Genomic DNA, 27,992 nt, shown 5'->3' on the forward strand with positions numbered 1-27,992 from the left:
CCCTCCCGCGCGGGCGGGGCCCCCCTGGCCCCCGGGGGCCGGGCCCCCCACACCTGGACGAGGGGGCGGCCCGCGCCCGGCCGGGCCGCGTGGCTCGCGGCTTATTTTCCCAGCTGGCCAGCGCCGCGCCGCAGACAAGGGAATGCCTGTGGTGAGTTGTTGATCTTGGGGAGTTTGCGGGGGGCCCGGAGGACGTGGAGGGGGAGGGGGGGCGAGCGGCAGGCCGCGGCTCCTGGACTGTTTTTTGTTTGGGTCTCCATCCACCTGTGTGGCATAAATCTGCCAGCCTGGGGGCGGCGGGGGAGGGGGGGGACAGGGTGAGAAAGCCCCTGTTCCTCACTCGCAGGCCAGGACCCCCATTTAATTCCCTACGCCTGGAACCCACTGGATCCTGACTGATGCTGCCCTCCACCTACCCGCCCCCCCTCCCCAGGACCTGGCCGCACCCCCTGGCGATCCCCGGGGAGCAGGCAGTGTCCGGGATCTGAATTTCCTCCCAAGCTCCGTTCCTTGAGGAAAGCGGGGAGGGGGGGCTGACGTGAAGGGCACCCATGAAATCAGAGGGAACTTGTTCTGGAGGCTTCGGCCGTGAAGTTAGTGTTGGGGTGTCCGGTGATAGCTTAGCCTGACTTTCCAAGACTGTAGGGGAGGAGAGAAGTCGGTGTTTGGGCCCTGGGGGAGTGCGGGGGGGGGGACCCCGAACCCCTAGGGTTGGTGTTAGTCACCGCGGAGGCTGCCTTTCGCCGGGCCGCGCAGCCTAACGACATTAGGGCGCTGGCCAAGCTTTTAAGGCCTTCTTGGGAGCGAGTGGCTGGCTAATGAGAGGTTAATTTTGTTTCGAAGGGAGGACGGCGCTGGTTTCCTGAGATAAACGGGCAGGAAGCGCCTTCCCCCCCCCCCCGCCCCTCCGCGAGCTGGCCGGCGGCTCCCCAACGCCCCCTGCACCTGCCGCCCAGAGCCCGCGGGGAGCCCGCGCCCGGGGTGCGAGCGGGGGGCGGGGGGGCGGGGGATGAGCGCCGGGCCTGCGCGCCCTCCCGACTCCCGACGCTCAGGCCGAGCTCGGGGGCTCTGCTCTTCCACCCAGGTCCTGCGTGTTCCGGAGCTCGGGGGCCCCCCGATCCCGCTGAGCCCCTTCCAGGAGCGGAAGGGTTAAGCATGATGTAAGTACATCCCACGAGCTGGGCCGCCGGGCTGCGGGGCTCGGGGCTGTTTCGGCCCTCGCTTCGGTCCACGGTGGACTGGGGAGCGGCGGGGGGAGCCCTTCCTCCAGAATGGATTGCACACATTGCACCCCCAGGTCTGGTTCCTGGCTTCGGTGTCCTCCTCCTGTTAGGTTTCTGGAAACTGAGCTATCACTGGGAAACAGTTAAGACAGCGCGGATGCATTCAGGAAATGAAACCGCATCTTCTTTAGAATCCATTAATGTTCCTGGCATGCGTTTTAATGCGATCCGCTTGCACGTTCATACCGTGCTGTGCTCTTCTGGGCCCGCGTAATGCACTGCCCTGCTCTGCTCTTTCCTTCCGGACAACAAAGAGGACGGAAGGACGAATACAAGGGGCCACAGCCAGGCTGACTCTGTTGAGTGATTCAAGTTGCCAGCCACCTCGTGATTCTTTCCAATTAAAATGTAAAACTTTTCTAAGTCATCACCTTTATGTTTGTGTCCCCCAGATTTTTCTTTGTAGACTCCAAAATCTTCCTTAAGTTTGAAGCACGCGAGCCGGTGGGACGGCTAGGGTGTTCATTCAGCACGCTCTTGATTTCCAAGTCATTCTTGATCTGGCCAACGGTCCTGATTTGCTCGCAAGTGTGTCAACCCACCTAATGTCTTGAACATAGGAACCACCTTGCGGTTTAATTGGGAAAATTAGCATTTTCTTACAGAGGCTGAACACTTATGCAGCAATAAAAAGTGAGTTGTGAGGCCTATAAATCTTGAGCTTGTCAAATTTTACAACAGAGGAGCAATAAAGCACCTTAGCAGAGATGGAAGTTTTTCCTGGGACTCTTCAGTTCTTGTTTCATGACACCAGCATTTGAAGTAACTCGAGGTGGCCCTCTAGCGATAAGAAAAATCTACGCCACTCGTGTAAGGAAAAGAATGGAGTAGTGGAGAAGAGCAAAGTCACCCATAGAAAGACCCAAACGAAATTTAATCTACTGATCTTTCACGTTGGTTATACGTATAGAAGTACTGCTCATGAAATGGAGTTCCTTTTATAGGACAGTATTAAATCTTGGTTTAAGAGGGAAAATCCTGCAGCTTACCGTTAGTGTTGGTGAGCTAAACGCTTTCAAAAAGTGAATTACGTTGTTACTGTTTAAAAAGACATTTACGAGCATTTTGTATACTTTATTTCATAGGTTATATGTAGTAAGTTCAAGCGAGTAATTTTTGCTCTAACAGTATTTAGTCCTCAGGATTATATGTAAGATATAGCGTACCTCTACCCCCACCAAAAGACATTTCTCGGGGCAACTCTGAAGCTATTATTAAGCATATTAAAGATAGATACAGGGCTTGGATTATATCGTGTGTAGTGAAAGGTGTGTTTGCCAGTTGAGTCATCATAGTATGTAATAAGTAATGAAAACTTACAGTAAAAGCACATGGGTATCCTTCATTAGGGACCTAGTGGTTTGAACAATTCACAATGTGTCTAATGAGTAAGCCGGTGAAATCTAAGGTTTGCCCCCAATTATCGTGGTCCATTGATTAGCACATTGTAACCTGGAATGTTAATGTGTCTGTGGTTGATGCGAAATTCCTAATTAGAGATCCTGCGTAATGTAGCGGGTAAAGGAGCGCAAACTATAATTTGGATGCAGTTAAGTGGATTTTCAAACGGCCGTCCCGAGCAGTTTGGGGCAGGGCAGAGGCCAGGCAAGTAAGCCATGTTTCCCAGACGTGGGGCCATTTCTGAGAGGAGATACCACTTCACACTTACTGATAACAAATTGGAGCCTGTCATCAACCTCACAACTGCTTCCCTTATCTCCACTTCATAGAGCCATTCTGCCTGGAGAATACTTGGGAGGGTTTTCCTCTCATGGGGGGGGAAATTTTTTATTCAAAGTAGGAAGTGCCCCGATGCAGAATTAATCTCGCAAGGACGGAAAGATGTGGCAAAGCCACCGCGTAACACCAAATCGTGGCATCGTTAGTTACATTGCATAAAACCTCACCACCCTCGCCAATCTAACTACACCGTGGCCGAGCGCGCTGAAGTTGGCCCGCTCTCCGACCCCACTCGCGGCTTCTCCTCGGGCGGTCGCCAGCGGATTCCTCCGGGATCGGCTGGCGCTCGGCCGCGGGTGTCGTTGGTGATTGGCTGAGACGGGGGGGGGGGGGGGGGGGCGGGGAACCTGCTGCCCCGAGCTCAGAAAAAAAAAAAAGCACCAGCTTCTTCCCGGAGGCTGGAGAACCTAGCAAACCATCCTGGGGAAGCGGAACGTGATCCGTTTGATTGTAGGGCAGGGTAAAGATCAGTTCCCTCGGAGGAGAGAAAGCAGAAAGGCGAAAGGAGGAAGGCCGGGCCGGGAGCCGCAAAACCACCCCGCAGCCGACGGACGCGGAACTGGAGTTGCCCGGCCGCGGCGGGAGGCGGGAGGAAGCACGGGGGCAGGCGCGAGGCAGCACGGGCGCAGGCGCTTCGAGACCTAAGCGTGGAGGATTAGAGCCAATGGAGAGAGGAGAAGAGGTGTGGTCGGAGGTGGGGACGACGCGGATTGGTGGGCGCGGGGAGGGGGCGGGGCCACAGTGTGGGACTGAGATTGATTGACCGCGGGGCCCGGCGTGTAGAGAAATCCGGGCTGCCCGCGGCTGCTTCTGAGGACCGCCGCTCCTCCCGCGAGGTCTCCGCCGGCGCTCCACGCCCGCCGAGCCCACTCCGGCCGGGGCCAGGGCGCCCGCCCGTGCGCTCGGGGCTGCTCTTCGCCCTCTTCGCCTTCTTCGCTCACGGTCTTTGTGTCTTCTCTCCCGCCCCTGTCTCCCCGCCCGCCCGCCCGCCGCGATGCCTTCGCGCCCCGTGGCCGCCGCCGCCGACTCGCTCCGCCCGCGGCGCGCCGCTCGCTGCGGCGGTGGCGGCGGCCCCTCTTCGACCTCGGCCTGAAGGAAGAAGAAGAGGAAACGAGGCGAGTCCCCCGGCCCATGCCGCAGCCACGGGCCCGGACCCGCCACGGCGCCCGCGCCGCCGCCCTCGCCGGAGCCCCCGGGACCTGCATGGACGGGCATGGGCTTGAGAGCAGCACCTTCCAGCGCCGCCGCCTCCGCCGCCGCCCAGGCTGAGCCGCGCCGCCGCCGCCGCCGCCCCGGGCTCGGCCCGCCACCGCCTCCGGCGCCGCCGCTGCTGCTGCTGCTGCTGCTGAGCCTCGGGCTGCCCCACGCAGGTACGGCGCGCGCGGGGGGCCGGTCCCGGGGCTTTGTTCCCCTCCAGCTCGGGCCCCGAGACGCCCGGCGGGCCAGGCCTCCGGGTCCCCCCCCCACCCCACCCCACCCCACCCCCGACGGCGCACCTTCGAGAGCGGGACCCGCGGCCGGACGCCGGGCTCGGGGTGCGGACGACAGCTGCCTCCCCCCCTCTCCCCGCCTTCGCCTCCCCCTCCCCCCCACCACACACACACAGCCGCCCTCGACGAGTGAGCTGGCGGGGGGCTGCAGCCCCCCGAGACCCGCGCTCCGGATGCTTTATTGCCCTCGGCCTCGGTGTTTACCGAAAGTCAGGCCGGGATCAGGTTTCGGCCGCCGCCGCCGCCTCGGAGCGGAGACAAGGAGCCTTGTGCGGCGGCCGCTCCGGAGTTGGGGGCGGGAGGGGGGGGCGGCCGGGCCGAGCAGCTGCACCAGATGGGGAGACTCCCCGCCCCCCCCCCAGTTTGAAAACCCCAAGGTTAATCTCGAAGTGACTTGCACTTTGCAACTTAACTTTTAAAAGCTTTTGTCCGAGCTGCTTTGAATTCGGCGTGCGGCCTCTTTTTTTGGGGGGGTGCGGGGAGGAACCCACAACAACTTGTGCTTCGTGACTAGCGGCATGTTTTGGGGGGCTCCGTGCAGGGAGGTGACAGCTGCCGCCTTCTGGAGGCCGGGCGCTTCTCCACACTGCATGGAGAGATGGTTTCTTCGGGAAGTAAACCTGCCCGTGAGCCTCCTAACAAATAAGCACTACTACTACTAACTACTTCTTCTTCTAATTCTTCTTCTTCGTTTAGGACTTTGCCTAGACACGGAATTTTTCTTGAGTGCCATTATTGAGAGAGGAATTATCTCCCATGTTTGAAAACCAGAGCATTAGAAGATGTTTCCTTCTTCTTCCAGTCCTTTTTAAACAATGCTTATAGATGACAGCAGTTACAAGGCCCAGATTTGGGAAGCTCTTCACTTTGATGCCACCAAGTCTGCAGAGATGGTTGTTTTTTTTTAACTTATTAAGTCATCAGGAAGGCCTTTTAAATAGTAGAGGAAAAGGTGTCATTTAAATAGAGGGCTTAATTTACTTCGTGTGATTTTGCATTGTGATGTAAAGTTACAGCTGCATTTTAACCCTGTCCTGTGCAGAAAGCACTGAAGTCCTAATTTAAAAGAAAAAAAAACTATAATAAGTTTTAGAACGCTAAAGCTTTCTGTTAGTAACCTTAGAAAATAGTTTCAATCCCCATGCAGTTTCTGGGATAATTATTAATGTGCTAACAGATACATTAGTAAGTGTTCTTTGTGGAAGAAAAAAAATTTCCATAATGCCAAAGTGTGTTTTATGAAATGGAAAAGGGGCTCCGGAGGGTTGGACTGTGAGCTAGCAGCCCCCATTGGCTGCTTTGATATTGTTTCCCATAATTGTCATAGCCCTATGACAAGAGTAGAATGTGGTTCTCGAAAATTTCTTTGCCACCCATGAAAGGCCTAAGGAGTTGGTTGCTTAAAGGCTTACGAAATTAAGGCGGCTTCGTTTTCCAGTTTGGAACATGAGGCTCTTCTCCGTATCTCACTGTGTCCACACCAGTGACTGTTGAATTCAGCACAGTCTGTGAGTCTTGATTTCTGTGGACAACTTGTTGGAGTGGAGCAATTAATCTGGTTATAGAAAGAAGGCTCTTTTTGAGAGGTCTCTTTGAAGAGTGGTGCTATTGAAATGCAGGGGCTGTGTCCCAGGGCAGAGGGCCCAGCAAGGCCTCTTTGCAGATGGACTAGCATATGTTTTATGTCTGGATCCATATCATTTGCTTCAGCACCCCATATGGCTCTGCCACTTCACTCCATTCAACTTCAGCATATCTCATTTCTTTCCTTATAAACTGGTAATTGTGCTGCAAATTCACACATGCAGTCCTGGCATTAAGGAAACGGCTTTGCATGGTGAGGCCTTTATGTGTGACTCATTAAAAAATGATGAAATGAAAGCTCTAGCGCCACAAATCCTTTAGCACTTTCAATATCTAGCATGAAAACACTGTCAGAGCCAGGATGGATGACCTACCCTCCAAACAGAAAAATTTGTTCAGTGCAGCTTTTGAATTCTGCCCTTGGGAAATGCTTATTTACATATGCATGCATGTTTTCAATTTTATTTTAAGCAAACCTCTGCAGTTCCTGAATAGAGATTCGGTATGGGAGTGACTTGCCCACTCAGATACTTCGTGGCCTTCTTGGCTACATGCTTGAGATGGTTTCTGCTCTGCATTGTCTTGGCATTTTGACAGGAAGCTTACTTTACTGCCTCTAACAGGCAAAGTGTGCATTGTCATTATAAATTCATGAAGCCTGGATATTTCTGGGTGTATGCTACAAATTAGTCATTATCCAGAGCCTGAGATGCAGCTGAAAATGCTGACCCAGAAGCACTTTCTCTCTGCTTAGCCCTCCTCCCTCTAGTCATCTCTTGCTTCAAATGGCTGCTAGAAATCTTATCCAAAGCCAAAGAACTAGAGTTCAGTCTTGTATGTGATGTCTCTAAGACATCAGCACCTACTTGTTATGAAAAGGGGAACACTTGTCAGTGGGGGTTGGGGGGAAAAGAAAGGAAGGGGAGCTCAGAAGCCAAATTCTCCTTCTCCTTTCTGTACAGTTCCCATCCTCATTTCCATGCTGTTCTTACTTTTGGTATTTTATGACTATTTGAAATAATTATAGGTAAATGTATGCTAGGATAGATTTTATAGACCATAAAAAGAACAAATAGGTCCTGCAAGTTTAGCGGAAAGTGCTGTCATTTGTAGCCTAAGAGCTGTTCATTCCTGAGGGATCTTGGCCCCGTTTTTGTTTTCTACTTGCTGTGAATCTGATTTTCTTTAAGTTATAGTCTTTTGTTCAGCTGTCAAGAATACTGTTGTTACTCAGAAATTTAATGAGGACATGACCTATAGTAGAAGGTAAACAAGATTTGAGGAAAGATGCCACGTGCTGCCTCATAGCAGTTGTGCACAGTCCCACCAAGAAAAGGCCTTCCACACCGTTTGCTCTGGGTTTTCCCTCTATAAAATGGCTTCTTTTGGCCTTTGGGGAGTTTTTGTCATTGTTTCATTCTGCTTTTCAGTAAATGTTGGTTGCTTTGCTTTACTTTTCACTGAAAATGGCATAATCTGTTATGGAGAAAGGAATCCTATAAAGATTAAGAGCTTTTTGGACCAAGCAAGCATAAAGCAGGCCAAATACATGACAGTGATTTTGTGACTTTTCCAAAATGATTTTTATAAATTGCTATAAATTCATAGATCCAAAACTATTAAAAATTAATTTTGCAGCAAGGTGCTGGTGGCTAATGCCTACCATCTGATAGCTGCCCAGGAGGTGAGATCTGAGGATCTCAGTTTGGAGCCAGCCCCAAGGAAAGGAAAGTCCTTGAGACTCTTTAGAAAAAGCCAGAAGTGTTGCTGTAACTCAAGTGGTAGAATGCTAGCCTTGAGCAAAAGAAGTTCAGGGACAGAGCCCAGCCCCAGAGTTCAAGCCCCAGGGCCAGAAAAAAAATAATAATAATAAAATAATAACTTTGCTGTTCTCTTTTTTTTTTGCAGTTAAAATGAATGTGAAGTCTAAGCTATAGAATTTTTCTTGTTTAGTCTTTGAATTTTTTTTTTTTTTTTTTTTTTTTTTTTTTTGGCCAGTCCTGGGCCTTGGACTCAGGGCCTGAGCACTGTCCCTGGCTTCTTCCCGCTCAAGGCTAGCACTCTGCCACTTGAGCCACAGCGCTGCTTCTGGCCGTTTTCTGTATATGTGGTGCTGGGGAATGGAACCTAGGGCCTCGTGTATCCGAGGCAGGCACTCTTGCCACTAGGCTATATCCCCAGCCCCTGAATTTTTTAATGATAGAGTTGTTATCAGAATTTGTGCCCTTCTATACTTTTCTTCTAAGTAAAGTCAGAAATCAATTGCTGGCTATTTACTTTAAACTTTAAAGCAGTTTGCTACTAAAAATATTAAAATGTCTTTCTAACACAATATTGAGATTAATGTTTGATAAATCTTTACCAAATGAAGTCCAAACTTTTTATAATATTCTGAAATTTATTGTGTTTAAATATTGAAGTGCATATACATACATATATATGCACATATGAACATGTACCACATACGTGGTGCTGGAGATTGAACTCGAGGCCTCGTTGGGCAAGTATTCTACTATTTGAATGAACCACATCCAGATAATTATGTATTAAAAAATAAAGCACTGGTGTTAGCCAGGTGTAGCGATCCATGCTTCTAATTCTAGTTCTTGGGAGGCTGAGACAGCAGGATCTGTTGTTTAAGACCAGTTTGGGCCCGGTGCAGAGACCATCTCAAAAAACAATGAGCAAAACCATAATCCACTGGCCTCAAATTTTCTCCCAATCTAGAATATAATTCTAAAACACTTTATGTCTGGAGGTCACAAAGGTCATTTTAGAGCCACTTCATTTCTCAGGTGAGAGGCCTAAGCTCACTTGAGAAATTAAGAGACTTCTGAAGTTTAAAAAAAATAAATAAACAAGAATTCAAGTAAGACAAATATATGTGACAGCTCATTTCTGTAAAATCTGTGATTGACAATAAAGTAAGTCGTCAGTACATCTGTTCCAACTTTATGGAACAAAGTAGTTAAACTGAATGGCAGATATGTGTGATGCTGTGTTCACAGTTCTTGTGATTTCTTTTCCTTGTGTCTTGTACATTGCTATTTGATAGGCTACTGACAGGAAAAAAATAATTTGGAGGTGGTTTGTTTTTCCTCAAAATATAAGGAGTTATTCTTGAGTCTCATGACTTCATCTTAGCATTGCTAGAATCACTAAATTTATATGAATTGCTGGTTTAAGAGGAGAAGTAAAGTTGGCACATAATCTATTAATTTTTGGCATTAAAGATCTCTAATTACCATTTAAAAAAAATAAACTATGGAGGTCATCACTGATGTCATATACTTTTTAATGTAGTGTACTTACAAGCTGCTTGACAGCCAGTATGCCAGGGTGACAACACTGGAGATGTAGGAAGAAAAGTAATACATCGGGGCTGGGAATGTGGCCTAGTGATAGAGTGCTTGCCTTGCATGAATGATGTCCTGGGTTCGATTCCTCAGCAACACAGAAACAGAAAAGGCTAGAAGTGGCGCTGTGGCTCAAGCGGTAGAGTGCTAGCCTTGAGCAAAAAGAAGCCAGGGACAGTGCTCAGGCCCTGACTGCAAGCCCCAGAACTGGCAAAAAATAAAATAAAAAAATAATGCATAATTTGATCAAATGAATCCATTTTCTTTGTAAACAGTGCATTGATATTTTTGTAGAAACTAGAAAATCATGACCATGTGGTTTGTTGCTAACATGCCTCATAAAAGGAAGAATAACTTAGTACTTCGATTTTTTTTCCTCTAATATTCTGATCCTGTAACCATATGAGTCAAGTAAATTTTTTTTTAATATCTATACTATAACTTAGGATTTTACCCCTTCCCCAAATGTAAAGGCTTTAATCATAGTTTTGTGCAATGCACTTGCAGTGCTTCCCAACGCAGATTACACAGTTTTTTAAATCAAAACAAACTTCGTGTCTTTACCTTTGCATTAATGCAGAATCTTCGTTGAATTCTATAAGCATAGCAAAATTTATAAAATATTTTCCTTACTATCCCTTGTAATCGTAACCTAGGAACAGTAGAGGTGACTCAGGTTTGTGCACAAAAGCCTATACTTTGAAGCATTAAACTAACTCACTGCATGCTGCTTCTCTAACAGTGCCTTAATTTGAGAGACATGGGAGGATAATACATCCCTATTCCTGAAGGACTTTTAAAATGGGTGTATATGAAATAGAATGGACAGTTCCCAGAAGAGAATGTCATTTTCTCATGTAGCTCAGGAAATTCTGAAGCATTTACACATTTGGCTTTTCTTCTTTCCCATAGGTGACTGCCAACAGCCAGCCCAATGTCGAATCCAGAAGTGTACCACAGACTTTGTGTCCCTGACTTCACACCTGAACTCTGCCATTGACGGCTTTGACTCTGAGTTTTGCAAGGCGCTGCGTGCCTATGCTGGTTGCACCCAGCGAACTTCAAAAGCCTGCCGTGGCAATCTGGTATACCATTCTGCTGTGTTAGGTATCAGTGACCTCATGAGCCAGAGGAACTGCTCCAAGGATGGACCCACATCCTCTACCAACCCAGAAGTGACCCATGATCCTTGTAACTACCATAGCCACACGGGAACCAGAGAACACAGGGGAGGAGACCAGAACCCTCCCAACTACCTATTCTGTGGCTTGTTTGGAGATCCGCACCTTAGAACTTTCAAGGATCACTTCCAAACATGCAAAGTAGAAGGTGCCTGGCCACTTATAGATAATAATTATCTTTCAGTTCAAGTGACAAATGTGCCCGTAGTTCCTGGATCCAGTGCTACTGCTACAAACAAGGCAAGTTTACTTGCTTCCTTTTTCTTTCTGCTCATGTCTTTCAGATGTTCAGTTCTTCAGATAACTTTTGAAGTCCTTTAAAGGACCTAGTTTAGAGAAAACGTCTTCTTGGAAAGCAGTTACAGAGCTAGTAAGAGATTAAAGAAAACTTGGGTAGTAGGGAGTTTGTTCCAGAATATGGGTCTAAATTTAACTGGTCAGTAGTATGGGGAATAAAACATAAACATTGAAATGGAGTTCTTCAGGGAGAAAAATCAAGCTTACTTGAGGAAGAAAATGTGTCCCTTTTGCAGTGATATCTTTTGAGTACATATGCGTGTGACTCGTAAGGAAATAAGTTCAGCTTTATCAGATAACTAAAGTGAGTGATCTGGGTGAAAGAAGGTATCAAGCTCGAGGCAGTGACCCATCAAGAAACACACTTTATTGGAGCTTTAAAAGTTATAGTGAGGGACTGGGAATATGGCCTAGTAGAGTGCTCGCCTCACATACATGAAGGCCTAGTTTCAATTCCTCAGCACCACATATACGGAAAAAGCCAGAAGTGGCGCTATGGCTCAAGTGTCAGAGTGCTAGCCTTGAGCAGAAAGAAGCCAGGGACAGAGCTCAGACCCTGAGTCCAAGCCCCAAGACTGGCCAAAAAAAAGAACAAGAAGAAGAGAAGTTAAAGGGAGTGTAATGGCAGTGATTTGCTTCCCAGTAGCAAACCCACAGCGGTGGTGTTACTAACTTCTCCATGACAAAGGAAGTTAGAGACTTGAATGTTGCAGGACAATGATATATTCACCTCATGCAGTGTCATAGCTGCTGGTTAACAGTTTAAATCAGAAGCTGAGGGAAAAGCTTGTAAAATTAAGTCAAACTTCCTTGCTTGCCACCCATTGTCTGTAGTCCATGTATTAAAGAAGCTAATAATGTACAGAAATGGTTGACAGGAACTTCAGCATATCATTATCTTAATGGGGGTAGATGGAGAGGAGGAGCTGTATAAATTGGTTTAGATTAAAATACAATTGACATGGATCAAGCTTTTGACATCTTTATGACTATTCTTTGGATTCCAGGTCACCTTTCCTTATCTTCAAATGCATGGCATATTGTTTTAATTAATTTAGATATTATTTGGTTTGGTAATTTGTGGGAGGGAGGGATTTTATAACACTTCAGGAGATACTGGGAGATTTCTAGAGATGTCACACATCTAAAGATAGAAGTCATTGCTCTGAACAGAGATGACAGGTACATTGGTCCCAGACCTCCTAGGGGGTCTTTGAACTGTTTATACATGAACTCCCAATAAAAGCTCAAGTTTACCTTCTGCCTTGCCAAATTCTATTTCCAGTGATTTTTATATGTAAGCAAGTAAATTTTCCTAACTCTGTCTCACATTATAAATTTTCTACAAATCATGTTATAAAAATATGCCATTGTAAGGGTATAAGATATATCAGAGCCCAAAATCCATTGTTGCTTCAGACTCATGGGGCATCTAAAAACCTGAGAATAGTCATTGCAAATTCAAGATGCTGGTCTGTTGGGAATGAGAAAGTTGTCAGCAGTTGTTCGAATAACTAAGGACTAGGAAGACTCACATTCAGATTAAGACTACAGAGGCTAATAGGAGCTGCGTGCATTTGGAAATAGTATTGCCCGTGCCTTCCATCAAGTCACATGCCACTTCTTTTTGTCATTTGGCTTTTGAAAATTCTGTATATCTTACTGATGGTGCTGGAAATATTTGAGTGATAACCAGTAACCTTGTACAATGTTAGTGAAACAATGCACACCAGGGTAGTTAAAATGATTTCATTTTAGCAAATGAAAGTACAATTTTGTGTTAGCCTTTTATTTGGCAACTAGCAAAGCTTTTGGCCATTTCAGAAAGGAAGAGAAAAAAAAAGGTCCATTGGCATGAATTCAAGAAGGCAATGAGAGTGTGTGGCTCTTTAATTACACTATTAGAAAGTATTTTGACACATCTGGTGACCATGTTGTATCAGCAGCAAATTGCTGAATGGCTTCAGGACCTCTCATAGTTGTTTCATTATTGTTTTCTGCTCCCTTCTTTCTCTTAAGTCTCTCCAGGGTCCCATAAGCATCTGTAAGGCTACTCTTGATGGCTGGTTTGGCACATGCTAGTGAAACTAAGCAAAGACCTAAGATACTATAGTATACTACCTACCCAGCACCCTCCCCCCCCCAAAAAAAACAGAAAATTTTAAAGACTTAAGCATTTTAAAAAGAAAAAGCATATGAGTCAAAAGGCACTTATAAAATAACTTCTAAACAAGATCCAATTTCCCCCGTGTTGTGCCTATAGTCCTTAAGTGTATTTTGAAAGGATTTTTTTCATGTGAGTCCCAGCCTTTGTTAGACTGTTTGTCACAGCAACAAATACCTGGAAGAATCAGTTTAAAAGGGAAAGATAGCTTCAGAGGTTTCAGTCTAAGATTGACTAAAGCAATTGCTTTAGGCAGAGGCAAGGCAGAACATCCTGACAACAGAAGTACAGGGCAAAGGCTTCCCATAATATGTTGGCCAGAAAGCAGAGGGACAAGGTTCTGTTTCTACCACGTGCCCCTCCCTCCCAACCTACTTCCTCCAAGTAGGCCCTCCTACTTTCCATCCATCCACTCCCAGTAATGCTAGAGTCCTCAACTGTCCCCTCACTTCTCAATGATTAAATCCATCCCCAGGAGTTTCAACAAATCAGTGTTCTTGTGGACTGGATGGGGGACTGTAGAGATGAATGAAGCAAGACATTTCCCCTAGCCATAACTCAACCTTACTGAAAACAAGGACTCACATATGCAGTAGTGGATAAGGGATATGATACATTGTAGATATTAAAGCATCCTTATGTGGCCAATGACACATTGTAGATACTGAAGTATTTTACCTGACCAAGTGGTGGCTGGCCAGCAGTAGTAGTGAAAGTATTTTATTTAAATACCCATTTATGGGGCTGGGAATGTGGCTTAAGGGTTGAGTGCTTGCCTAATTAATATGCATGAAGCCCGGCTTCTATTCCTCAGTGCCACATAAAAAAAAAAAGCCAGAGGTGGCGCTGTGGCTCAAGTGGTAGAGTACTTAGCCTTGAGCGAAAAGAAGCCCAAGACAGTACTCAGGCCCTGAGTTCAAGTCCCAGGACTGACTAAAAAGAAAAAAATTAAATACCCATCATGTCACTGCCTTCAGCAATAAGTATACAGGACCCAAGGTATTTTTGCTGAGTCTGGTGACAAACACATCTCAGTTGTGGGAGCTTGATTTCTTAAGTAAGCCAGTTTTAAACTTCATGTAGCGAGGGCTCCCTGTCCCAAAGCATCCCCCTTTCATCAGAAGCACACGTACACACAAGCAACAGAATGAAAGACAACGAAGCTAGCTATATTTCAAAGGTTCAACCTTTTTGTTCCGTGTGATAAACGATGATTTTGATTAAACATTGATTTTTCTAAAGCACATAGGCCCGCAGTGTGGCATTGTCTCAGCACCGTGTCCACTGCTCTGCCCACTTCCCTGGGAAGGTAGGGCTTGTGATCCTGGCAGTCATGGGATGTGCAGACGAGCTTTTTCAGGGCCACTGTTTTTGTCTCCTGCTCTCTGGAGAATCTCTACCAGTTGGCCAGCGTGGGTAGATGTGTTCGTGAAGGGGAAGCCAGGGCAGGTTTTTCATCTCTCCACCCCAGGGCTGCTGGGGTTTCTGGCACGCCTACACACCTTGGCTGAGATCCATGGGCTCTAGGCCATCTTCCCCACCTGGGCTGTAGAGGCAGCTGCAGGCATGCAGGTAACTGAGGGAGAGTTGAAACGAGAGGGACAAGCTCAGATCTGGCGGAGTTATCTACAGTGGGAGAAAGAGCAGTTTTTGTTTGGCGCAAGAAGGTATCCCACACTCTGTAGGCTTCAGAGAAGACACATGTGAATAAATCCCTGCATCTCCATGTACCCCACAGGAAGCAGGTCCTCTGTGGACATGGGTGGCTTCTCTCCTCTTCCTCATTGTCTTTGCTGCCCTCCCAGACTCAATTCGAGTTTATTCTGTGGGTCTGAATCTGCAGAAACAAAGGCGCTCAGTAAGGGTCAGCCATAATCACATAAAGGAACTGGGAAGCAAATTCTTCGTTCTATAGAAGGATTTTGTACTTTGCAAATGAATTCCTAGTAGCATATATTAAAATCACCAGAGCCAGGATTTATCTCAATTGTACAACACTTGCATCACATGAATAAAACACCAAGTTACTTTCCTAGCCCCACAAGAAAATAAAATTGAAAAATTGAAATCATCTAATCGCTCTAGTTTTTATGTAATCACAACCTTTCCACTATCCTTCAATTTCATTGAAACGAAGAAGTAGGAGGAATGATTGGAGCAGGGTCAGGCCTTATTCCTGATCTGTATTTTTCTGTGCTTCTTCCTTGAAGGAGAGGAGAGTTTTCCCTAAGGCAACTTGCATTTGGAGAGTGAGTGTGCTCTTTGTGCTTGACCAATCCCGATGACTGTTGGCCTAGTTAGTGGACACTGTAGGCTGTTTTGAATGCTCTTGCCCCTACCTTTCTCTGCCAGCTCCCCACAACCCCTTGGGGAGCACCCAATGCCTTTCACAAGCATCGTAGGAGGCCCTGATGGGCAAATCAGGAGTGTTTGTCTATCTTTTCTATTTCTGTAATAATTCCTGAATCTCAAATTCTTACATTCTCAAAAGTACCTGACACTTTTACTAGTGATGTAGGGAAACTTCATATTGTTTTGAGTTTAATGCCTTCCTCAAGCTCTAAATAACAGTTTGCCATTGAAATGAAATATCAGCCCTTATATAGGCTCCTCGATCGTGAGCTGTATCCATTTTCTGTTCTGATTCACCCTTAGCATGTAGGTACTTTTTTCAACAATGGTATATGAGCCTGTTAATCAGTGTTCTGGATCATTTTCTGTTGGTTACAAAATCAGAGTCAGACATGCCTGCGTTGCAAAGGCTTTCAACTGTCATTTAAGCATATCTCTGAATCAAGGTTTGGAAATCTGTCCTCTGTTGACCTCCAGCCTAGTACAGTTTTTGGAGCCAAGTTTTTGTAATCCATTATGTTTTTAGTATCTCTTCAGAGACCATGTGACCTATTAGTTTTATAGGCTAAGATGCCCCTTCCTCCCATTGGCACAGTTACGTTTGTAAAGTAGGGACATTACTGTTCTTGCATGTAACGGTGTTATGGAGGTCAGGGAGGAATGACCTTTTCCTTGAGAAGAAATATAGAGAGTGCTTTTGTTCCAGACATACTTGTCTTACAGATACATGTGTAAATAATCCTTACAAATTCCTAATTTCTTATTTGTTTTTAGGAAATTGTGTGTTGTGCAGGTAATTCCTGCTTTTCGAGATGTGTTCCTTTATAGTTTCTTTACAGTGAGGCTAATAAGGTTGGTTGAGGCATATTGGGAACCAGTAAGAAAACTACCTTGTCAGTATATATAATCAAGTGTCTGACAAATGTGTGATTAATATTGTGATCTGCAGCACTAAGTATTAAAGGAACCACTTTGAGGGAGACATGGAGTGACTGCAGCCTCTGCTTTAGTCTAAGCACGTATATTTGCAGCAGTCCGGAAAAAGTGTGGATTTGTATGTGTACCCGGTTGTTTCTGAGTGCCTTTGTAGTGGGCTGGTTCCAAGAGATTATTTAGCAAGGTGTCACAAACAGGAAGGAGGGAGCGTAGGCCAGAGAGATCAGCTGTAGTAAGTTAGCCCACGTGATACCTCTTTCTATATTGGTTGCTTTCCCAAGTTTTTACTCCTAGGACTTGGCATAGTCTTTTTCCACTTCACACAGTCAAGACAGCCCCTTCATCCGTCTCTATGTTGATAATCATCTGTCTGAATTAAATTCATTTTTCAGGGTCCCATCTCGTTTGAACCCTCATGGAACCATAGTACATATTCTTGCCTTTTACAAACTTATTTACTTTAGGAACAATTCTGAAATATTACAGAGTGGATTTTAGAAGCATAGAACTCAGCTATAACTCAGCTATAATTTCCGGACACAGTGTTCTCATTTGTCCTTTCCTGTTTCCTGTACAGCTCTTGTTTGTACTGGATTAGAAGACCTTAGGCTCAGGAACTACACTACTTGGCTTCATATAGTTTCAATAAAGTACCTAGAGGTAAAAAAGATTTCCAAGTACATATGGTGAGAGAAATCAAGAAACAGATATTATTAGCTGTATGATAAACCTGTAAGTGTGAAGGATCATGTTATAGGATGTATTGGACCACCTTCGCTATTCTTTATGTTATACTGTTCACATAAGGTATTCCTTTACATGAAAAATGTAAAGTACTAGGTAAGCCAGGCGCTGGTGGCTTATACTTGTAATCCTAGCTACTCAGGCTAGGATCTAGATCTACTCAGGCTGAGATTCTCTGAGGATTGCAGTTCAAGAACAAGAAAGCCTGAGAGACTGTTATCTCCAATTAACCAGCTGAAAACCAGAAGTGGCACTGTCCCTCAAAGTTGTAGAGCACTAGCCTTGAGCCAAAGAGCCCAAGAACGGCACCCACCTTGAGTTCAAGCCCTGAAGCCCAACCAAAAAAATAATACTTCACATGAGAAGTCATTTACCATCTTTGTAATCTCCCTGACTGTACCACTGCTTCTTCTCAGATGTGGTTTGGAAGGAGGAAGAGTCCTTCAGAATTCCCCATTTGTAAGTGAAATTAACCAAAGGTCCGTCCAAGCCAGGCAGGATTCCATAGAAAGTGCGCTGGGCCTTTGCTGCTTTAAAATAAATCCGCACTCCTCCATACTTTAAACCAGAGGCTGGAAGCCAAGTCTGATACACAGCTGAGAGTCAGAACTTGTTTTTCTGTCACGTGTCCAAATGCGTCTCTCTGCCTGGTTAGGTTTTCTTTGAGTCAACACTTGGAGGGAAAGGGGCAAGAAGGAAACACTGGATGGTAGGGACTTTTTTGTTGGCTTCAGTTAATGCTAACCAAACAATTTCTGCCTCTGTGGAATGTGGCATGTGAAAGGAGTTACCTACAGTGTTGAACAATGAAAACTGCTACCTTACTCATTCTGTCTTTATTTGTTTTAACTGCAGTAGAACTTGCTCTTCCACTGCTTCAAATTCTGTGTTCTCATGCACAGGGTCACCTCAGGACTTTGAAACTATTCAAATTGTAAGTGATAAGTAATAAGAAGAGCTAACACACATCTAAAATACAAGCTAATAATGGGACGACCTTGCAGTGAGCACATGGTTGGATCAAGACAACTCCAATGAAACTGGTTCTGTGGATAGTGGAGGGTGTGTGTGTGTGTATGTGTGTGTGTGTGTGTGTGTGTGTGTGTGTGTGTGCTAGAGCTAGAACTCGGGACCTCCCACTTGCACATCTCAGCTCAGAGAAGGGAGTTCTTTATGTTCCACTTAGCAGGTTATTGCAAGAGTTTTGAGCCAAAATAACATTTGTCTAATTTTGATGGAATTCTTTCGTGTTGGAACATAGTTTGTACACTGAGGATTGAATTGATATGACAACATTAAATACTTCTCATCTGCTGTGTATGTGATTGTGGAGAATAGGGAAGGGGAGTTCCATCTTTCCTCTCAAGGTGTGTGCATTTGCAGATGCACACATGAGGTTCTGATGGCTTCTTTTCTCTGCCAAGAGAAAATGCAAACATAAGGCTATTGTTGAGTAGCACTCCGGCCAGCAGGCTTTTAGAAATACGTGGTCACTGCTTCTAACCTCATTCCTGAGTTCTCAGAGAGCCTGTTTTGTTCTTGGTGGTTGGTTAGGTAGTTGCTTCATTTGTTTCTGGCTCCTTCCACCGTTCTGTAACCCCACTTTTGGGAGTCTGGGGGGCCTGAATTGAATCTAGAAATTGAATCTAGAAGTGACTGGGTCTGTGTGGATCGTAAGGCCTTCAAGCCCCTTTACTCTCATGTACTTCCCTGTGCCCAGCAGTGATCACATGGGTGCTGGTGCCCTAGTCCTCATCCATTTGGGGAATGACAGTGCCTAATGCAGTCCCAGAGCATTTGCCTAAGGTCCCAACAGAACTCCAGATCTGTGTCCCTGCCCCCTACTTCCATGGGGGGGGGGGGGGAATACCTGAAGGCAAGACCTAAGACCTGCTGGGGCAGATTCTGGCATGCTGAGAGTTACTGCCTCCAGCTCCTCTCACCATTGAGAAATACTTCTGGCCTTTAGTCTGAAAGGCTGTGGCAGCCTTGACTTACAGTAGTGTTCACACGCGCTTACCTTCATCTGTAGGAGCACCGGGAGCTTCGACGTGTTCCAGCCTCCTCACGGCGCAAAGTCTAAACCTACCAGACATGCTAAGGAAGAATTCCTTTTGGAGTTGTTCTGTAATAGCGGAGACTCACAAGCCTGGAGACCTTTTCTCACGCTCAACTCAGTATTACAGAAGCTCTCTAACCAGTTTCCCTGCCTCTTGCTTTAAGTGTATAGAAATTATTCCTTGAAAGTCAGTGCTTGTGTGCCTGTCGCTTGACTGTCACCCTGGACCAGCTTCTTCACGCTCCGTGTTCTTTCCAGCCAGTGAGCTCCAGGCTTCGGTGGACCACCCTCGCAGCCTTTAGCTGTGGGTGTCCCGCCCCTTTAGTTTGGCGGCTTCCTTCTCCATTTACTGCCAAGTACCCCTCCATCAGCCAAGGCTGCCCCTGTTCCTGCATGCATTTATTACCTAGGGCAATACCAAAGAATTAAGTATGATCCATTCCATTTTTCAGGATCCTAGAAGTGGCTCTGAGAAGAGATCATGGTGAAAACGGTCTTAAGGGTAGAGAAACCCACATAGTTGATATCTGTTTGGAAGGTAGCAGATTTCTTCATTTCATTTAAGCCCTAAAACAGTCTAGGCTAAACTTTCTCCAGTAAAATTACTTAGTATCTTGGTCTCTTTATGAATCTTTAAGCTTTCTGTTTGTCAGATATGTGTTATGTAGTCTCAAAACTAATTATAAAATACTATCCTGGTGTATTGAATTCACAGCTTCCTAACAGATTGCCTTCCTTAATTGCTTAGAAAAAAATCTGAATAACTTCAAATATTTCCAGCTCAGTATATTCTTTGTTGTTTTGTTAAATTTGGTACGTGTAAAAAAAACAAAACTCTTGGTTTTGCATGGGATTATTCAGAGAGAAAGTCATTCTAAATAAATGTGTGTGGTTGGTTTTTTCTTTTCCTCCCTGCCCTACAAAAGGAAGAGAGACAGACGTCTCCTCTCCATTTATTTTTCTTTTTTTTGCCAGTCCTGGGGCATGAACTTAGGGCCTGAGCACTGTCTCTGGCTTTTTGCTCAAGGCTAGCACTCTACCACTTGAGCCACAGCGTCACTTCCAGCTTTTTCTGTTCACATGGTACTGAGGAATCGAACCCAGGGCTTCATGCATGCTAGGCAAACACTCTACCTCTAAGCCACATTCCCAACCACTCTTCCTCATTTTTATTTAACCAAAGGAGAGTTGCCTCCCTGCCTGGATGTAGTAACCCCACTCTACCTGAAATCCACAGCCCACTTATCCTGGGAGGACCAGGGAGATACACAAGAACAGTTCCTTCTAAGGCCTCTACTTCCTTTAGGGCTTCAGAGCTTCCTAGTCACTAACTTCTCAACTCTTCAGAAAAATCAACCACCCAAAGTAGAATTTAATTGTTAGAGGTAGAAGTGTAAAGCCTGCATATTTTTTTCTTCACGTAGGTTTTTTTACTTTTGTTAAAATGGTTTTGTTTTTCTCTTTAGAGGACTGATTATCAAGGCTGTATGTTATGTTTGTGAGTGTAAGGGCCAAGAATAGTCTTGTGGTTAGAATCTACTGGGTTAGTTTGGGTTCGTTTTGTTTGTTTGTTGTTGTGGGGGTTGAGCTCTGGGCCTGAGCTACCACTTTGAGCCACAATACTACTTCCACTTTTCTAGTGGTTTATTGGAGATAAGAGTCCCATGGACTTTCTTACCTGGACTGGTCCAACCCCGATCCTCAGATCTCAGCCTCCTGAGTAGCTAGGATTACAGGTGTAAGCCACCAGCACCCCTCTGAATCTACTGTTTCTTGAATATGTAATTATATTCAGAGAAATGACCAAGTAAATATATAAACTAATAATATAAAATAAAAATTTATTTTAACTTCACAAGCAATATTTTCACATAAGCAAAATATCAAAAGCATGTCAATATTTCAAGCTAATTTGTATCTACTGTAGCTTTCAGTCCTATTATAACTGAAGAGATGTTCCGATCCACAGTCCTTGTACTTTCAGTGCCAACTGATCTGATTAAACTCTGATAAATGTTTCAACATACATACATACACACACACATATATGTGTGTGAGTGTGTATATATATGCTAATTAAGGACAAATCCTTGGGAGAATTTTGTACTGTCAAACATGCAGAATGGGTTCTGTGGCTCACACTTGCGAAGGGACCTGGAGAGGCCAAGGCTGGGAGGATCGTAGCTCAAGGCTGACCTAGGGGAAAATGTCCATGAAACCTCTGTCTCAACAAATAGGCCTTCTTCGGTGCTGCATCTTCGGTAAGCTTAGCTATTAAGCATAAGTAGGATAGTGGTCCACCCGACTGGACAAAAAATGCAGGGCCTTCTCTGAAAAGAACCTAAAGCAAAAAGAGCTGGAGGTGTAGCTCAAACAGTAAAAATAGCGCAAGTGCAAGGCCCTGGGTTCAAAATCCCTTCCCCCATAAATAACGTGTGCAGCATTTTGCAAGGCTGTTGGGACGAGGGAAGAGACCTCTGTATTTCTTGGTGAGGTAGTGGTCAAGTTTTCCTCATTGTGGGGTACTTTACTTTCACATAATGTACTTTGTTTGCCGGTGGAAAGGAGAAGCAGATGCCCCTTAATTTTGATGTTCCACAACAAACCTTAAGGGATTCTGCCTCTCCTGTGGAAAGGTTGATTTGTAGCTGCTTTCTTTTTCCCCCTAATAGACCTTGTGGGTGGCAAAGATCTCAGGGAGTGAAACATTAAAAATAAATGAGAAGAACGAGAGTACTTTCTGTAAGGTGGGTGAAGGGCTGGAGGGGGAGGCTTAACAAAAGGCATCGATGTTTTAAAATGCACAGAAATGCCATCTATCAATAATAAATGGTGTGGCATAGAACAGATGTGCCAAATTGAGTTATTACAGCAGATGGATTAGTTCATGAGGGTGAGTACGCTGCAGAACTGATGTTTATAATTTTTAAATGTTGTATGAAAGCCTTAGAATACAATTTTGAATGTCTTTTTAAAAAATACTGCTGTCTGGTGGCTGCTATTTGGAAATAGAAAATGCTTGGAATTTCTAAACCTACCAAGTATCCAATTAAATTTTAAATGTTTTTGAAGTAAGAATTTTTAAGAGTGAACGAATTAACTTTCTAGGAGTAAGCTGGTCTGAAAATGAATCTCTTGCTCTTCACAGCTGAGTGCTTGCTTTTTATGAGCTTGTATTGTAATTGTTCTGAGTAATGAAATTCTGTTACCAAACTCAAGTCATGTGAAACTATTACCCAGTCTTTCTTACTTTTAAATTGATGATATATCCAGATACTTATTCAGTACATACTTAAACTCCAGAGGTGCTCTCAGAAAAACTCGCTCATGTTTTGGGCTCAATTCATCACGTCAGCTTGTTAATTCCATACATAATTGTATAGAGATGCTTTGTCTGTGAATTGTTTCACCCAATACGACAAAAGAAAAGGAACACCAAGAGAGAACTATTGCCATTGAGCAAAATCACTCCTAGCAAATTGGAAAGGCACCGAAATCTGGAAGTCGAGTAGATTGTTTTACAAGTGCAGATGCTAGCGAAGCAGTCAAGCCTTTATTTATGTGATCCTCTCAGTAGTGTGGTGTTTTAGGCATAGCAGAGGACAGAAACGTGAGGTGTTTGAAAAGACTCTGGATTCCTGAGTTGGAATGAGTGTGCTTAATGAAAAAACACAGGCGTGGTTTGACATATGGAACTATTTCACTCATCTTAATAGTGATCTAGCTTGTCCTTTTGGAAACTTGTTTGGAATCGTATGTCCCTGCTTTGTCCTAACAGAAGCAAATTGTCTTTGTTTTTCCTAACATGAATAATAAGTGCTGGTTCTTGCAAATCATACCAGGTTGGTTAAATTAGAAGCTTATTAGACTAGAAAATGTTAGTTGTTGTAGAAGAATTTATTCAGCGTTTCTGTGTGTTATTGTTGAGGATAGTGACTATAAGAAATATCCATTACTTTATTTTTACCATCTATGTTGCTAACCTTCAACATTTTCAAGGTGCAGAACTTATTTGACTTAGTCTTTCACCTTCAACAGATCCAGTCAGTGTGCCGAAAGAGAGAGAGAGAGAACAAACCACTTGTCAAACTGATTTTAGAGCCACCAAATAAATCTCTTTTATAGTCCCATTAGCTATCTAGCTCAAACCCCTATTCACTCTGAAAGGTTCTATGCTTGGATGCACAGCAAATTTCCTGAAATCTCGATTTCACCTCCTTTGAGTTGTTAAGGTGATGTGGAAATGTGAGGAGGCTGGTAGTGGAATCAAATTGTGACTAAGAGGAATTAGGAGGGGAGAAGCCCAGCGTTCTCGTATAGCCCATTGTCTGGCTTTCAGTTGCAGCTGCAGACAACGGATATGAGTTTAACCAGTTGTTACAGTGCAGCTGGTTCAGATCTGGCTCTATAACTGGCTGAAGTAAAATGAAATGGCTGGAAAATTCCAGTCAAGTAACACCAGTGGGAACATGTGGAATTAAATACTGTGAGCAAATGCTGGCTGAGCGGGGGAAAGCCTACAGACATGAACGTGATCGTGGTGGAAAGGACCTGGGGGCCGGGGGCATTTTCTGGCCTTTTCTAACAAGGCTCTATTGTGATTAGTTCCCTAGCCAGAGTTGGAAGGGTGTTCCGGTATCTGTTCGCCTTCCTTCTTCACTGAAGTCCCCTGATGACGTTGGGAAGGGAGGAAAAGGCTGCTTTCCTCAGTTACTAGGTGTAGCACTTGGCCTTTCTGCATCCTGTCCTCATTACCTTCCTTCCACCACCATGTTGGAGACGAAGATGTCTGAAGGTTCAGGGGGGGTTGTTGTAGGGGTTGGTTGGTTTGTTGGTTATCTAGTTGTAGGGGGTGGGGAGGGGTCTGCTGGAGTGAAGCGTGTATGTTGTCAGGAAGCCTTGCTCATTCCCTCCGTGGCTCGCCCGTGGGGAGCTGCTGGAGTCGCTGCTGGAGGACGCGCGGGCCCGCTGCTGTTTGAAGGAAACGTTTGCTGTCACTGGGTTTGGAGGCTTTGGTCTCCGCCAATGCTCGGGAGCTGTATTTGCCAAATGACTTCCCTGTCACAGGGATTACCGGGTAATGTGAAACGTTTGATTAAGGACTTAAGAGAAATCTTTCCCGAGTCACGTGGTGGGGAGCTGCCGCTGACTCCCACCCCCACCCCTCCTTTGTTGCTGGGATGGGTGCTGTTTGTGGTGATGAGTCACTGGCTATCGCCTGTGCTGTGAGCAGTCTTTGCAGAAAGCAGCTTTCTAGCAAGATAGCGGCCCTGAGCCCTTCCCGCTCCTCTCGGGTTTCTGTATAACTTAGACGGCCTCAAAGAAAGAAAGAAAATGACTACATGCCAACAACACCGTTCTGTGCCTTAGGAAGGGACTTTGTTACTGTTTTTTGTTTTGCTGATTCACATTCCCTAGATACAGGTTAAATTATCATTCTGAACACATAGGACTTTTTATTTTATTTTACTTATTTAGCCGGTCCTGGGGCTTGACTCCAGGGCCGGGGCCCTGTCCCCAAAGCTTCTTTTGCTCAAGGCCAGCACTGTTTTCTGTGTATGCACTACTGAAGAATCGAACCCAGGGCTCCACGCAGGCAAGGCAAGCGCTCTGCCACCCAGCCACATTCCCAGCCCCCATAGGACTCGATGGTCACCATTTGCTGGCGAAGCGCGGGCGTTTGGAATGAGGCCGGAGCTTCTCTCGGCCACTCCTCTCCTCCCCCCGCTGACCTTGCGTGTGTTTCTCCACAGATCACCATCATCTTCAAAGCCCATCACGAGTGCACGGAGCAGAAAGTGTACCAGGCCGTGACGGATGACCTGCCGGCCGCCTTCGTGGACGGCACCACCAGTGGGGGGGACGGCGAGGCCCGGAGCCTCCAGATCGTGGAGAGGGAGAGCGGGCGCTCCGTGGAGATGCACGCGCGCTACATCGGCACCACGGTGTTCGTGAGGCAGCTGGGCCGGTACCTGACCCTCGCCCTCCGCATGCCCGAGGAGCTGGCCATGGCCTACGAGGAGAGCCAGGACCTGCAGCTGTGCGTGAACGGCTGCCCCGCGGGCGAGCGCATCGACGACGGCCACGGCCAGCTGTCGGCCATCGTGGGGCCCGCGGGGCACGCCGCCCCGGCACAAGCCTGGCCGGGCTACACGCTGGAAACGGCCAGCACGCAGTGTCACGAGAAGATGCCCGTGAGGGACATCTACTTCCAGTCCTGCGTCTTCGACCTGCTCACCACCGGGGACGCCAACTTCACCGCCGCGGCCCACAGCGCCCTGGAGGACGTGGAGGCGCTGCACCCCCGCAAGGAACGCTGGCACATCTTCCCCCCCAGCGCCGGGGCGCCCCGCACCCGCCGCCCGCCCGCCCTCCTGGGGCTCCTGGCCTGCGTCCTTGCGGTGTTTTTGTAGGGTTTGTCTTTCGGTTTTGTGTCGTTCGGTTTTGTTGTGGTGGTTGTTGTTTTTGTCTATAACAAAGTTTTAAAATCTATATTGTCATAATATATTGAGTGAGAGAGGATATATGTATATACCATGTATATGACGGGATGCTCGTCCTGGCATACTGTGCGCGGCTGTTTTCACGTACATTGGATGTAGTGTTCTTTGATTGTATCAATTTTGTTTTGCAGTTTTGTGAAATGTTTTATAATGTCCCTGCCTAGGGACCTGTTAGAAAGCACTTTATTTTTTATATATTAAATATTTATGTGTGTACCTGGTTACTATGTATACTACATATACAAAGACACCGTGCACAGCATTCCCTCTGCGGGTGACCAGTTGTTTGTAGCTATTCTGGCTCTTCCCCATGGCCCTTCCCATTGCTACTGATCTGTCACCAGCCCCGTCCTGGTGGAGCGGCCTCCCCTCTCAGAGGAGGTCCGTACCCCTCTGTCCTCTCACACTGCGCCCTGTTGGGAGCCCTCTCCACAGCTGTCAGTCTTTGAGAATGGAAGGAGGATGTCGCTGCAGGCCTTCCTCCTCGCGGTTCTAGTTGTCTGTATGGACGTACGTGGTATTTCCGGTTGACACATCTGGAACTGCTGTCTCTGTAGGAATAAGAAGGTCTAGCGGTGACAGTGTCGTAGGTAAATACCAGGCTTCTTGTCAACTCCAGTAGAGCTCTTAGAGTTGTCCTCCTTCTGTGCCCTTGTTTAAATTGTAACTTTTTTCTCTTTTAACTCTTCTTCATTAAACAAAACGTGAAATCATACACTTATTAATCCATGCCTTGTGTTGTGTCACTATAATTTGTGGAGGCCCATTCTTATTTTCTATGGCTAATTGGGCCTTAAGCACCACTCCCTGTCTCCACCCCAGTAAGCCCTTCTCAAGGGAGGACTGCACTGTGTTCATCTTCCTCTGATACGGAGGCCCAGATCTTATCACAAAGTCCTCCGTTCTTCCTGGCACGTCCCTTCTTAGTCTTCCTCCCGGTCCTTGGCACTTGGCTATGCATCATGACGTAGTAGAGCCCTGAGGAGAGCAAACCTTCCCTGGCCTCACTTAGTGAGCACTTACCTGTGCGTGCTGCTGAGTCCCGACATTCTCCCTGGATATTGTGTACCCAAGTAGTTTTTCCCTCCTTAGATTACTCCCTTGCAAAAGGGAACTAACAATAAAAGGAAGCAAGAGTAACAAAGTTAATTTCAGAGTAGGTTGGTTTGTATTGTTACAACTAAATGTAAATGTTCAGTTCTAAAAGATGATGCAATTTGTACGTTTCATAATTTTAGCTTGATTTAAACCAAAATAATGCTTTAATTTTGGTCCACCCATGCCTTTTGCCCTATCCTATTGGCACTGACCAAGGCCCAGGCTGGGAGCAAAGAAATCTGTCATTTTGTGACATTATACTTGGTATCCTGTTCATCATTCACCGGTGCAATGGTGAACTCGTCTCTCAGTCCAGGCCTCTCCTCTGATGATACTCCAGTCATGTTAGGCAGCTTGCTAGAAATAATGAAGGCACCCTGACTCAAAGGTCCAACTCCAGAGTGGTGGGACTGAACTCTGAAATATCCTTTAAAATCCTGTTCTGGAAACTAGAGTAGGACCCACCTACCATGAGCTCTGCCCCCATGGCTGCCTTTGTTCATCCGGGGAGCCACGTGCCAAGTTAGAAGCCACTTGGTCTCGTAATTGAGTAAAATAGGAGGGGAACTGTTGAGGACAATGTTAGCCGCTGTACTTTTGCAAATTGTGTAAAAGAAGTGAAAGCAACAATTGATGTTTCTATGCCATATATGACTAAGATACCTTTTTGTCCTTCCCACGGTGAACCAAGCAACCACCTCTCATGGTGGGGAAAAGAAAACTGGGTTGTTTTGCCATATCCTTGAACTGGAAAATGCTCGAAGAGCACTGTGCATCACGAGTGTTAGTGGCGATCTGACTTAGGGTCCCTTTGTCATCAGTGTCTCTGTAAAGCTTTTCAGTCCCCGAGATGAGGTAGAAATACAAGCCTTTTTCCAAGATAAGGACCAGGTTTGGGGTTTGTAGAGTCCTAGAGAAAATGTTGCTTGCATGTGTTGTGCCATGACCCCCTTCTTTACCAGAAGAGCTTCAGATAATGCTGACACATGGACAGGCTGTAGTTGCTCACAAGTCTCCCAGGAGAGCTTAAAGCATGGGAGGGAGCTACACTGGGTTTTGCAGACCCTCCACGTGGCTGTCTTTAAAACACTCAAAATTTTCATCCTCTTTGTTGTGCTTGGAAACCCCTCTTTTCCCCCAGTTGTGTTGAGTCTTTGCAAAGAAACCTTTAGATGTGGTTCATAGGAATATGAATAAGTATCTGT

The 27,992-nt window shown here is 45.9% G+C and overlaps 1 protein-coding gene across 1 annotated transcript; it reads left to right on the forward strand.

Moving 5' to 3' along the window:
- Rgmb (repulsive guidance molecule BMP co-receptor b) lies at positions 1 to 26,404 on the forward strand. The gene is made up of 5 exons (XM_048331219.1): positions 1 to 151; positions 1,085 to 1,160; positions 4,119 to 4,393; positions 10,366 to 10,874; positions 24,940 to 26,404. Exons 2-5 carry the CDS (start codon positions 1,156 to 1,158, stop codon positions 25,597 to 25,599), a joined length of 1,449 nt encoding a protein of 482 aa, XP_048187176.1. The 5' UTR covers positions 1 to 151; positions 1,085 to 1,155; the 3' UTR covers positions 25,600 to 26,404.
- Positions 26,405 to 27,992: the final 1,588 nt, after the last annotated feature.

This window comes from Perognathus longimembris, chromosome 22 (genome assembly GCF_023159225.1).
Source record: "Perognathus longimembris pacificus isolate PPM17 chromosome 22, ASM2315922v1, whole genome shotgun sequence".
NCBI lineage: Eukaryota > Metazoa > Chordata > Mammalia > Rodentia > Heteromyidae > Perognathus > Perognathus longimembris.